The sequence below is a fragment of the Lutra lutra genome, chromosome 7, assembly GCF_902655055.1.
Source record: "Lutra lutra chromosome 7, mLutLut1.2, whole genome shotgun sequence".
NCBI lineage: Eukaryota > Metazoa > Chordata > Mammalia > Carnivora > Mustelidae > Lutra > Lutra lutra.
Window position 1 is genome coordinate 46,621,018 of NC_062284.1, and position 13,975 is coordinate 46,634,992.

General features: G+C 51.2%; 1 protein-coding gene across 1 annotated transcript in view; it reads right to left on the reverse strand.

The window, feature by feature from the left end:
- MEGF11 (multiple EGF like domains 11) overlaps positions 1 to 13,975 on the reverse strand; it is a 353,918-nt gene that overhangs the window by 61,867 nt on the left and 278,076 nt on the right. Inside the window, exons 9-10 of the mRNA XM_047736785.1 lie at positions 9,875 to 10,087; positions 2,593 to 2,767 (exon numbers count right to left, since the gene is read on the reverse strand). Of these exons, the coding sequence (XP_047592741.1) occupies positions 2,593 to 2,767; positions 9,875 to 10,087 (388 nt within the window). The remainder of the gene's footprint in view (positions 1 to 2,592; positions 2,768 to 9,874; positions 10,088 to 13,975) is intronic.

The window sequence follows — 13,975 nt, forward strand, 5'->3', positions numbered from 1 at the left end:
AGTGGGCTGGCCTCCAGCCTGCAGGAGCCCAGACCTGGGGGCAGTGGGCGCACAGACACTGGCCTCTCTAGCCCTTGAAGGGGGCTAATTCTTCCTTCTATTGAGGAACAATGACCAGGCAGGCAGTTGGGGTGAGGAAAAGGAACATGGGACTCTCGTTAGGCCCATATACAATGTATACAACCTTTCCTTTGGCAAACACACAGACACAGACAGACAGACACACACACTCTCTCTCTCTCTCTCTCTCACATATCCCCTCCTTGCTCCTACTTCCCTTTATTTTCTCCATGAGGGTGTGCTTCCTGACTCGGTCCATGGAGTCCACATTGTGGAGCATCTTAGAAACCAGTGTGTTCATTTCCCCTGCACACTTATCCTTTACAGATGAAGGAATTGGGACCCTGAGAGAGAAAGCCACCTGCCCAAAGTCACAGTAGCGAAACTGGGACCAGGGTCAGAAGGCCCCACTAATGGCTCTGGTGTGGGCAGTTCAATTCTGCTTCCATCTCCTGATCACTTGACTGTGTAAGATTTTTAATCCCAACCAACTATTCTCTCCTACCCAAAGCCCAAAACCGAGGGCACTCCATTTTTCTGTGGAAGCGATGGCCAGAGCTCACACCAATGAAGGTAAATTAGAAAGGAGACCTGCAGGAGGAACTGACTTCTTTCTCCTTCAAAGATGTCACTAGAGGGGCACCAGGGTGGCTCAGTGGGTTGAAGCCTCTGCCTTTGGCTCAGGTTGGCTCAGGTTGTGATCCCAGGGTCCCAGGATTGAGCCCCGCATCAGGCTCTCTGCTCAGCAGGGAGCCTGCTTCCTCCTCTCTCTCTCTGCCTGCCTCTCTGCCTATCTATCTGTCAAATAAATAAATAATATCTTCAAAAGAAAAAAAAAGATGTCACTAGAATTCATTTTTACTCAATTTCACCTGCACTAGGGAGGAGGAAGAAGGAACCAGGCAGAGTTTTGTTCTACCCACGACAAACCTGCCCACAAAAGTCCCTAGGCAAAGCCACAATTCCACATCATGAGCACGGCTTCCTTGTAGATCAGTGGGTCTCCCCTTGGCAGCATACTAGCCTCAACTAGACCCAACATATCAGTGTCTCTGGAAAGCGGGGGTGGGGCCCAGGCATCAGTGTTTGCAAAGCTGCCCAGGTGATTCCAAGGTGCAGTCCAAGTTGAGCACCACCCCTTCTTACTCAGTGTGAGGCCGCTGACCAGCAGCACTGACATCACCTAGAGCTTGTTGCAAAGGCAGACCCTTGGGTCCCACCCCCTTCGACCGGGTCAGAATCTGCAAGGTCAGAAGGCCCACCGCCCCTCCATACACTCACTAAAGTGCGGCCAGCACCAGCGGGAGCTACCTTCTATGGTCTCTCTCTCCACCGGGTCACAATTTTGCAAGGCAGATGTTCCATCCCAAAGGTGAGGAAACGGATTCAGAGAGAGGTTAACTCACTGGCCCAAGGTCACACAGTCGGTGATAGAGGACAGCCAGGATGTGACCCCAGTCTGGTTCCAAAGACCATGGTCAGTACTGCGCCAACCACTTCCTATCGCACAGCAAAATACATGGCCACAGGGATTCCTCCCCCACCCACCCCGCCCCCATGAGTGCTTGGGTCCTCAGACCTGCTGGGCACACCCCGCCTTCGAACAAGATTCCACTTTCAGTGTCAAGTTCCCTAACCTCATAAAAACCAGCATAATTCATGAGAAACCACAAACAGTAAACATGTGGGGGAAAGGTTCACTCTCCCTAGTAATCAGCGAAATGCAAATTAGAACAACAACATCGAGGAGCCATTTTCTACTGATATAATTAGCAAAAAAACAAAAAAAAAAAAGAAAGAAAGAAGAAAGAAAAGAAAAAAGGATGTTAGCAAAGTTGGTTTGAAATAGGTACATTCATACATGGCTGTTGGCGGTATAGATTTATATAACCCTTGAGGAAAGTAATATGGCAACATCCATCAAGAGCCATAAATATATTATGCCCACTGACCCTGGGAATTCACCCTAAGGAAATAATTCAATAGGAGAGGAAAAGCTGTTTGTAGGAAGATGCTTATTGCAACATTTGCTGTGAACATTGCAAACAACTCAATATTCAGCAGTAAGGGATGGTTGAGTAAACTGGGGGGAGAGGGGGTACGGCAGCTCCTGCAGGGGTATGCAGCTATTTAAAATGATAATTAAGAACCCCGGGCAGCAAATGTGGGTGAAAGCAAGTAGAATGCAAAACTGTGTGTGTGTGTGTGTGTGTGTGTGTGTGTACTGTGGTTATTACGATGTAAAACACCATGTGCATTGGATTTAGACAGGGAGGAGCTGGACGCAAAGACAACTGGTGTTCCATGGGGAAGGGATAATGGAAAGACCCTCTCCTTCTATTCCATCCACAATTACAGAAACCAGGGGAACTGGCCCTTCGAGAACGGCCTGGGGGCTCTGGGGTCAGAAGTCCTATCTCTGAGCACAGAAACTCGCATCCTTCATCCCTGGGCAAAGGGCCACATTCCCAGAGTCCCCACTCCTGTGTGGGGTTGGGAGCCTGGGGCCATGGGAGATCCTTCCCATCTTACCATGAAGCCTGGGGCACATGTGCAGCTCCCGGTGATGCTGTGGCAGTCGGCGCCATTCTGACAGGTGCAAGGCAGCTGGCAGCCGTTGCCATAGTAGCCAGCGGGGCAGGACTCGTTGCAGTGCTGGCCAGACCAGCCTGGCTGGCAGGTGCACGCTCCAGTGACTGGGTGGCAGCTGAGCAGATGAGAGAAGAAAGAGAGGACAGTCTGGCTGGGGAGCCAGCCCCGTCCCACCCTCCGCCCATCCCAGCTCTGGTCGCCAGGGTAGCAGGATCCAAGGGCCTGAGGTTAAATTGCTTATTGCCTTGTCAGAAGGTGCCAAAGTCACATGGCCTTAATGGCCCCAAGAAACTAGGGCTCATGGTAATTATATAATTTGCCTCAAGTCACATAGCGAGGAAGCAACAAAATTGGGATTATGACACAAGTCTTCTGATTCCCAAAGAAGTGCTCTTTCTAACATAAGTACACAGAGTCCAAAGAAGAAGGCAGCCTTCTTCAGTCCCTTCTCTAGGACTAGTGCCTTCTCTAGCCCTTCTCTAGAAATGCAGAGCCTTGTACCCAGGGCAGATGCCTGGTGTGAGGGCAGGCACAAGTCGGCTATAGTGAGACCCAGTGGTTCTGCATATTGTAGATACTCTACAGACATTTGCTAAGGTAAAATGAGACCTCAGGGCAGATGGGGCCTCCCACCTCTGGCAATGTCTACACTGGAGAGAATACCTTCCAACTGGGCTTTGCTAGTGCTTTTTCAGAGCGAGTGTGATCGTCTCCACTCCCTCTCTGTCTAGGCCAGAGGCAGGGGCTGCCCGGCATGACCCTTAGAGAGTAGGGCAACCCCTGGCTAGCAGAGGTGTGATCTAACAGCTGCTAACCATTCACGATCAGAAGTGATGTCGGTGTGGACCGGGTGCTTCTCAGCGCTTCTGTGGCCAGGGTAAACTCCCAATGGCCCCAGCTACGGTGTCTGAAATCCATCACTACATTTGCTCAGAGCCCACCCTTTCCCTGGGCTGCTCCCAGCTACACCAGGGCAGGGGTATTAAAGTCGGCGCATTCCTCGGATGTCTGAGACTCCTCTAATGGCAATTTGGCTTGAGACTCCCAATCTTGCCAGTCTTTCTTAGAACCGTGATACAGACTAAGGCTTTCCACCCAGCCTTCCTTCCTTCCCTCCCTCTCCTCCACACGGTGAGACCTACACTGCAGTCTGATGTTTTCCTAGCTGCCTCAGTGCCCCCCTCATTTCCCCTCAAAGCTGTCTCCCTAGTAAATCTCTTGCACATGGGAGAACCCATGGAGAACACTCCAGAGAAGATGCTGGATGGTAGAGACAAGCCAATCTTCCTAGATTCTCTGTGTCACCCGCCTCTCAGCTCTGGGGTCCAGCTCAAGGTATAGGATCAAAAGCAGCTTGCTCTGGGCTGGCAGGGGAGCCTGGGTACAAGTCTTGGTTCTATTAAATTCCACAAGGACACAGGCTTCGTCTCCCTGGGTCACTGGTGGACCCCCAGTGCCTGGCTTGTATTCACTTTCCAGTTAAGTATCTGGGAATGAGCAGTACTTTTACTACGAGTAATTATTGTCTGTGTCTATTGACTTGCTTATCATCTGTCTCCCCGACCAGGAGGCAGCTCCAAGGGAAAGGCCCTTTGTCTATTTCACCTTTCTCTGTATTGTACCCTAGGGCTCCGCAGAGTCCCTGGCACATTGGAGATGCTCAGTACATATCTGGCAAATGAATTAATGAACACACTAATTGTGTGAAGCCCAGCCAAGCTCTCTTCCGGGAGCCCTGGTTTTCTCACAGAAAATGAGGGATGGATGGGAGCAGACAGTTCCTGAACAGTAAGTGCAAGTAGCTAATAATCATTTTGGAAAATGTTTAGTCTCGTTAATTACCAAGTCTAACTAACAACTGGATATCACTTTTTCTCTATCAAAATAGTAAAGTTAGTTATTTATTTTTTTTAAAGGGACAATACTCAATGCTGATAAAGGGTTCTGGGAAACTATTTGGGGTTATGTATCAAGAGTTCTAAAAATATTCAGACCCTTTGGTCTTAGAATTCCATTTCTAAGATTCTATTCTTAGGAAATAATGAGAGTTGTGGGGAAAGATTTATGCACAGAAATGTTCCCTAAAGCATTATTTATAACAGTGGGGAAATGCAAGAAACTTAAACAATGTGACCAGGATAGAAAAGCACCAGGCACTTCACACATATTTCTAATCTTCAGATAAGCCTGCAAGTTGGGCACGAGAGCTTCTATTTTACAGATGGGACTTGGAGGTTATGTGACTTGCCCAAGGTCAAACAGCTAAGTCAGTGGCAGCGGGGAATCAAGCCCAGGTCTCTTTGATGGCCTCATGTCGCCCCTGACAACAAAGGGCTCGTTAAATGAATTAAGACAGTTCATATGAAGGGATGTCAGAGAAGTACTCAAATGTTTTCCAGACTTATTAGTGACAGAAGGTGAAGTGAATTAAGCAAGTTATATACAAAGTCATGATCTAAAATATGGAGAAAAGGAAGATATAGATATATATAGATAGATATAGGTACAGATATAAATATAGATACAGATATAAATATAGATATCTATACTTATCTATCTATCTATCTATATATATATATCTTGACATAGATGAAGAACAAGCAAGTCACAACAAAATGGTTTTGGGGCTCATCTCTGGGTTGAGAAATTATGAGGGATTCAAAACTTTTTCTTAAATTTCTATGTATTCTTGAACTTCCCCAAACTGAGCCTCTGTTATAAACAGACGTAGAGCAATAAAAACTGTAAATAGGCAGAAAAGAAGAATCATGTAGGGGGATGAGGGCTTGAAGACTTCCTGACTTTCCTGGCTCCAGACAAACTCCTCCTTGAACCCCACACTGTGAGGGGGAAACAGTAGGTTGTATGGGTGCTCTGGGCCGGGGTGGCCCCCACGTGGTGGCCCTGACCTTTAGCCAGACAGACGGGGGCCACGCCGCTCTGTCTCAACAGTCTGAGCCATCCCCTTTTTGGATCCAACCTTCCAGGGGCCTCCCCTGGGGTTAGAGGGACTGCCTCAGGGACAGTCCTGGAGACAGACACACGTGGATCTAGCAAAGGGACCCAGCAGCTTTGGCGGCGGCCATCAGCTCCTCCCAGCCCCCGCGATGCCGAAGGGTCTCAGGCAGGCTTCTGCTCTTCCCATCAGTGGATTCTCTCACCGCAGGCGCCGGCTCTCACAGGGACCACCACCCTGGGAGAAGCCTACCAGGCACGTGCCGGCGGGCAAACACTGACTTCTCAGTGGTCCTGCGGTGCCCACTTGCGGCCTCAGCCGCCAGTGTTTTGGCTGCTCAGGACTCTGCTCTGTGCCAAATTTACTTTCCATTCTGAGAACCAGAAAGCTCGAAACGGATTCTGAAATCCCTTCTTTCTCCCTCCTTGAAATTCTATGTAAAAAACCCAGATTTCTAGTTTCTTAATTTGATTGCTTATCATTTATTATAAAACCTCTGAAATCCCTTTGAAGCGAGTGCGTGCAGCGAGGGCTGGCGGAGCAGTTTATGACTCAGAACTGGGCGCCTTCCTCACATCTGATCTCTCCAGGCATCCCCTGCTCCCCGCTCCCCTCTGCCCTGTGGGGAAAGAGCCATTCCCTTTGGTCCCACAGTGGGCAAGTGATTGCTGGTGAGGCTCAGGCAGAAGTCATAAACGGTGGTGTGCAGGCTGGCTCAGTTTGCTCTAGGTTTGGTTTTTTCTTTCTTTTCCTTGCCTTTCTGCCATTCCCCCAGATACAGATTAATCACAAGTTAATAGGAGCCGAAAGCGGAACAATATAGGCATCTTTTCAGGGTGGATTTTTCTGTCTTTTTTTTTCCTTCTTTTTTTGGGCTGCTCTGAGATTTCTATCAGTGCTGCATCTGTTGGCTAAATAAAATCTTTCAAAGGTAATATACCCTCGTGGCTGCTAGAATTCATCTATGACAATCCAATTGTGGAGGAGACACAACAGAGGCCTGAGACACAGGCACTCTCTCTCTCAAGGTTATTCCTTTACGAAGGAGGCTCGTTCCTTTGTGGGTGCCACAGAGCATTTATAAAGAGAATGAAGTGATGGGGGGCTCTCACCAGGCACTTCTTCCTTCCCCAGGCACATGGATTCAGCCTCTTTGAAGCAGCCTCTAGGCGGGGGGGTGGGGTGGGGTGGGGGGGGGTGGTGGCAACCAGGCAGACAGAGGCTGGGGCCTGACAAGTAGGGTTTCCTATGGTTGGGGGCTGAGAGCACTTTGTCTCCCTAGGATAGACACTCTAGGCCTTGCAAACCGTCCTGGAGCAGCTCTGTCGTAAGCTCTCTTGGAAGCCAGGGCAGAGAGGAGGCTAGGCTTCTAGAAGGGGATCCCACACCCCATCTCTCAGGGTGTTGGGTGGAAGCTTCACCTTCAAAGACCACAAGAGAACTTCTATCTCCACTGGGCTGATGAAAGGGATGGACAGACTGGGAAACTGAGATACTTAGAGGACATGTACACCTATCAGGACATTTGCTCAGACAGAAGTAGTTCTGAAGGCAGGACTCAGGTGTCCCAGACCCCAGCCAGGAGAGCTTAACTGCCTCAAGATTAGGAATCAGACAGTCCTCCCTCTACTTTTCTTGGTTCCCAAGAGAAGGCTCTGTAATGAGACAAAGGCTCATGAAGGGAGGTGCTCTCTGTGGCCATGAGGACAAAGCCAAGGGCAACATTAGAGAGTTCAATCAGGCCACAGGCTCTCAACTGTGGACTACGTTGCCTCTCCCATCCGCACCCAGGAAACAGTCTCGCCTGTCAGACTGGGGGGCTGGTTCTTGCCACTGGTGCCTCATAGGGAGAGGCCAGGGATGCTGCTGAACCCCCTGTAATGCACATGACAGTCCCCACAGCAAAGGATTGTCCAGCCTCAAAAGTCAACAGTGGCCACGTTGAGAAAGTCTGACTTAGACTGAATGAAAACATGTGAGTGTCATGGGTTCAGTCACTGGACCAATGTGCCAATCACTAAAAATAAATACATAAATAATAAATAAGACATCAGCTTGGGGGCAGAACCATCTAGAGGAGTAGGCTGATTCAGAGGAATTCCATGATTCTTCTCACAGAGGATCTGCTCTGTGCCAGGCCCTGTGCCAGGCTGAGGCCACAGAAGGGGATCAGCTAGGCCTCTCCTGCCCTCCAAGAGCCTGTGCTGTGACACAGCTCAGTGTCGTGCAGACACCGAGGGGCCTGGCCTCGAGCCCTAGATCCTAAGAAACACTACCGACTCCCAGTCCCTGCGACAGGACACGTGTTAAAGACAGTAAAGCAAACAATCATCAATATTGGATGGGCTGAGATTAGCAGCGGAGAAGAGGGAGTCCTTCCAGATTAATAATGCATCGAGGACTCCTTCAGAGGAGGAATAAATTATGCAGGGCACGGCTGCTCAGGCACAGGAGGAAAACAATAGCTCTTTAATTTGGGGGTGGTTGGATCTCTGTGGCAGGGATTCTCCTTGCATTGGACCTCAGCGGTAGCCTTGCTTCCTGGCTCTGGGAGAGTCTTCCCTTGGCTGCCAGCAGGGGTGGGGGCTCCTGGTGCAGTTCTCTACCTGTGCAACAGGCTGAGGCAGCTGCCCAGCCTCTGCCCAGCTGTAGGGACTCCCTGTCTCGAGAGCCTTAGAGTTCTCACCCTATCCTCAAGATCCAGCCCAGGTGCCACTTCCTCCAAGAAGCCTTCCCTGACCACCACAGCAGTTTCCTCTGGTGCTTTCTACACACAGCCCTGGTCACAGTCACTTGGGCACATGTCGGGACCCAGCGGAGCTGGTGACACAGAGCTCACTGATTCTAAGATGCACTTTCTCCTACACTTGACATCTCAGATATTGGGTGTGCTGTACAATCAATGGTACATCATGGTTCAGCTGGTTGCATTCTCCTTTCTTAGTAGTCCATAAAACAGAGCTCTGCCTCACTACTGGTACTGTCTTGTATTTTGCAGAACTGAGGTAGAAGGGGCTCAGTGTGTGTGAGTGCTCCAGGCCCCGAGTTTCTGAGGACTGGACTGGAGCTGAGGGACTCTTTTTCCTCTTTGTGGCCCAGCCCTACAGGTGCTTGGTGTTTGCTGAATGATGACTGAGGGAATGAGTGCTTGGGTCACAGACGGGCCTGCTCTGCTGGCCCCGGAGCCCCTCTCAACAGCCTCTTTCCCAGCCCTCCACCTTGCAGGTGGCGCTAACCCTAGCCACTCAGCTCCAGGGACTGAGGACCAAGGACAGACTCCACCTAAGCCATAACACTAGCAGTGACCAGAGGCTCTTGGGGGGATTTGTGAAGAATCAAAGGTTGGAAACGAAGAAGGGGGCTGAGGCCAAGTCCTGGCCATCCCAGCAACGGGGTTGCAAGGAAGAGGCATCTCTAGTTTGCAAATGGCAGCAATACCCCGCACCCAGAGCTGCCAGTCCTCCCCAGGCTGTCCTGCAGGTCCGAGGGGAGAAGGGAGACTCCCCCACCCTTCGCCACCCAGATAAGAGGCAGCCACATAAAGGGCCGTGAAGGCCTTCTCTGGGGCCAACAGTCTCCTTTATTACCAGAGGGTGGTGCTAACTGGTGCACAGAGAGGAAGTGAAGAGGTGCAGAAGAGTGGGCCCGGGGGCAGTTCTGGCTCTTCTGTTCCCCAGACTCAGGCTCCTCTGGAAGCAGCTCCTGGGGCTGGCTTCAGCTGAGGTGCTGAGCTCTGTCCCTCCTGCTCCTCCACCCTAGCCGGGGCCTGCTGGGACAGTCTTCTTTGGGCCCCAGGAGAGCCCTACTGGTCTTTAAGGTCCCTTCCAGTACAGACCTTCTGTGGTTCGAGCCCCTGCTTCTGTCCTGGCAGTCTTGTCTCCGGGCCTCTGGGGGTTGGGAAATGGCTCAGCTAGATATAGAGCAGGTGGAGGGGACATTTCTCAAGGACAATGCCCCCAGAGCCTGTGGCATGGGAGTCCAGCCATCCCAGCTCTGCGGGACTCTGTGGCTCCATCCTCCACCCCACCCGAAGGATCCCCAAACTCCCTCCTGTCTCCTTCATGGCAGGTCTCAGCTTGGCCCACTTTCAGAGTATCTTTTCAGCAAAGTGGCTAGTCAGCAAAGGTGACTGCTCAGGTCCCAGCTCTTTCGCTGCCCTGCCTGGGTGACCAGGCTGGAGGAAGGGGTCTGTGCCCCGAGAAGCCCCCTCTCCACCAGGGCCTGCCCACCCAAGCGTCCCCGGGCTCCCTGGACCCCAGCTCGTACCTAATGGTGTTGTCGGTGTGACAGGGGCAAGGCAAGGTGCAGCCTGGGCCGTGTAGCCCCTCGGGGCACAGCCGCTCCTGGCAGCGCGGGCCTTTGTAGCCAGGCTCACACTTGCAGGCGCCGGTGGTGGGGGAGCACTGGCCCCCGTTGTGGCAGTCACAGCGCTGTGAGCACTGGAAGCCAAAGGTCCCGAAGGGGCATTCCTCCTGGCACCTGCAAGACAACAGAGCGGGGCTGAAGCTGTGCCCCCTTCCCTCCCCTTTCAGATCCAGCCAGCATGCGCCCTCCGCCTCCAGGCCCGGGCCTGCTCTGCTGCATGCCACCCCAGCCTCCCCTGCTCCCTTCTCATCCCCCAGGAAGCACTGACAGTTCAGTCCCCCAGTCAGGTCCCTGCTTCGTGCCCGGTCCCCTCCTCGGGCCCCTGGCCCTGAGTTCATACTGTCCTATTTCATTGCTTCTAAGACTGAAATGTGGTTTTTATTTTTTTGATTGCAGTAAAATATGTGCAACATAAAATTTACCCTTTCAACTGCATTTCAGTGGCACTAAGGACACTCGCATTTTGAGCAATCATAACCACCAACTCCAGAACTTTTCATCTTCCCAAGCTGAAGTGTCTGTACCCATTAAACAATAAACCTTATGTTTGCCAACTACATTTGGGCATCTCTGCCATGGATTCTGTCTTAACAGCTGACGGCACGTCATCGTTTAATTATCAGTGTTTTCATTCTTAGCAGTAGGTAGGACAGCTCATCTTCCCATCGGTGGCATCTTGGTTCGTGAAATGTGGTCCTTTCATTTCTACCGTTTCTGGGTTTTTTTTTCCTACTCTTTTGGGCAGATGTCCAGTCTCCCTTGGTCAGACTGGACACGTGTCTCCTCCACAGTGCAGAACCTTCCTGAGTACAAGAGGCACCCTCCTTCACTGGATGGGAGAATCCCCCACAACAGCAGCAACGATTTCCTCTTCCTTCGACATGGGGCTGGGAGAGGGGTGTCCAAAGCAGAGGCTGAGCCTCGCCCATCAGCCGGTGAGCACGCCTCCACCTAAAGAGGAGGACTGAGCTCCTTTTGTGTAAGTAGTTTGCCTGCTCCTCTGAGCTCCCAGCGTACCCACCATCGTTCCACTCACTGCCCTACAGCCCCTGGTTGTGGGTCCTCTGTGGAGGAGCATGACCCCCACTGCTGACCGCCTGACACCCCTCACTCCAGACTGGAGATATTCCCCAGGGGTGCAGAATCACTGCCCCATGCCTGGATCCTGACAAGGTCAGGGGGACACCTGGAGGCATCCAGGGTAAAAGAGGTGGGTGGCTCCTGCATCCCAGAGACTTGGGAAATGGCCTTGGGGATTTGCATGACCCACATCCCGGCACAGCTCCTGTGGGGCTGGCAGGTCAGTCCTAACATTTGCTTTCTCATCGTAAAATGGGACGATGATGACTAAAGCCCATCAGATTGTTTGAGGATGAAACGAGATAAGGTGTGTAAACGTTTGGAGAGGTGTCCCACGCGTGGTAGGGGCTCAGAAAGAAATGTTAGTTACGATGAATGTTCTTATTAATTCTGTTTTCTGAAGTTCCCAGAACAGAGCCCATCCGACCTTCTGCCTCAGGTGCTGGCATGAAAAGGCTCGCAGGGAAGAATTCCAAATGTTAACCCCAGAGTAGACTTGAGGAATTTGTAAGTGTTCTGTCATCTAGACAACAATTTTCCAGTTTGCCGTGCCTTCCACAATGACGGTGAGGAGGGGAGCTATAAAAGATGCTTAAAAAAAAAAAAAGAACACAGCCCTAACTTCTTTATTAAATCTTGGAGAGTCACTTCTTGGAGCCACGGCTGTTCTCCCCAGCTGGGCTGGGACAGCTGTGTCTGGGGGCCCTCGGGCGCTGCTCATGAGGGTGATGGTGTGGCCAGGCCCCAGCGATGCTGTAGAGCTGGGTGGTGAATGTCTGAGGCCCAGGGGGGCTGGGGTGTCAGGCCCGAGTCTTGGGAACTCTGCACCGGGTGCCCGTCTGTCTTCTCTTTGTCACCTTGTGCCCACAATGAGAGGGAGAGGAGAGTGACTGGGGTCTAACCTTGAGGGCTTCCCCGAAGAAGATGCCACCCATTGTTCCCTCACAGAGTCACTGTGGCAAAAGGAGGGATGTGGCAGAATGGAGGGGCAGCAGATGAGGGATGAGGATGGCCACAGACTGGGGCAGCGGCCAGAGAGGGGCTCCCGGCTCAGCAGGCCCTGAGGCCCGGCCCTGGGCACCTGAAGCAGGGAGTATGCCCATCACTCTCACTCTGGAATTGAGGGGGCTGGGATTCGGAGAGCTGAGGTGCGTCCCAAGCTCAAATGGCCGACATGACCCGAGGTTGTTGCCCAACAGACCTTGCAACATTTTAGCCAGTCCAAGGTTCCATTTGGGAAGGAGAACAGAAAACAGAGGGAGGAAGGGAGAAGGAGGAGGAGGTTGTCCGTAGAAGAGAGAGAAGGTAGAAGACAGGAAGAAGGAGGAGGAGGAGGAGAAGGAGAAAGAAGATGGGGGAGGGAAAGAAGGAAACTGAGGCAGAAGGGCAGGGCACAAAGCATTGGAGGGCTGGAAAATCACGATCTGAATTGCCAGCTCCTCTTCAGCCTCAGAATGGATTTTCCCAGAAGTCCCTCAGTTTGGTTCTCCTCAGATATCTCAGACACCAGGGCAAAAAACCTAAGCCAGGAGACTCTCCTGACAACTCCCTGCTTTTGCTGGAACATTCCTGCTCTCTGCCACCCAGCAGGACTGTGCAGAGGCCCGGCCAGCCAACTCCCCTTGAAGGGCACTCCCCCACCTGCCATATTTAGAAGTGAATGACTGCATAGCTGCAAAGAAAGAATCTGGAAATGAAGTATTGACAACCTAATCCATTTACATAATCAGCCTCTTTTTTTTTTCTACTCACAATTTAAACAACTTATTTATTTAGAGATCAAGCAATGACTGCTAATGAATTTTCCACAAAGCACGCTAATAACAGGGCCCGTGGAACAGAAGGGTAATCACAGCAGGAATTAGTTTTCTACTTAAACATCCTTCCTTTGCAACGTATCAATCTAACGTGTCTGATAGTGCCATTAACAACCAGATCCATTGCTCAATTAAATTACAAAATGAGCTGCAAAGCCCTCGTTACGTTTCATGTTTAATTTGCACTGGATTCTGCCTATCCAGGGAGGCCCGCATTATTACACCCACTCAACTTTAATATGCTTTCAATGATTTGGGGAGGGTTAATGCAGCTGTCACCTACAAAATTAATGGAGGCAATTTTATAAAATATTAACACTAGGCGGCCTGTTGAGGTGGGAAACCCACATGCTACCTGGCTCTCCCCCTGAACTCTACAGCTAATGGGTGAAGTTTGCTCGGAGGGCCCCAAGCGTTTGGGATTTCTCTCTGCCCCAGGATCATGGGCCAGCCCCAACAAGAAGAGGGATTCAGATTACTTTTCTGTTGGGTACCTCTTAGCAGCGAACACCGAGAAAGCCAATGATATAGGGTCTATGGGTGCTGGGTTCAGCCAGCCGGATGTCCAGACCCGCTTGTCTCTAGCAACAAGTGGGCTGGATTACCTCTCATGAGCAAGTGGACTGAAACAAATGGTCCTGTTCTGGTTCTGGGGTCTTCTGGCTCCTCACCCTACCGGTGCACTTCCTTACTGAGGTGCGGGTGAGGATGAGAAGGTGAGCTCAGTGCTTCAGTCTCTTCTCCCAGCCACTTCCGTCAGAGAGGATCTCTGGATGCCATGCCCCATGTTCTAAAGCTGGAAAGCTCATGGAGATGAACACTAGCTCACAGAGAGATCAGATCTGGCTCGAAAGACTTCAGGCTAGAGGTAAACATACCTAAGGCAAAAAATGGAAAACTGCTTTTCTGGACATGACTGGGGATTTGGGGCTGACTCCAGTGATAATTGGAGGAGCCCGGTTACATTGTCACAGCCAGAAGGATCAATAAGTTGACTCAGCCTCAATCCCTCCTTGCTGATGTTATCTGGGCAGGGAAAGCAGGGGGATGGCAAAAAAAAACATTCCTCTTGCCTCACTTTGGGCAGACTAAAAAAAACTCCAGG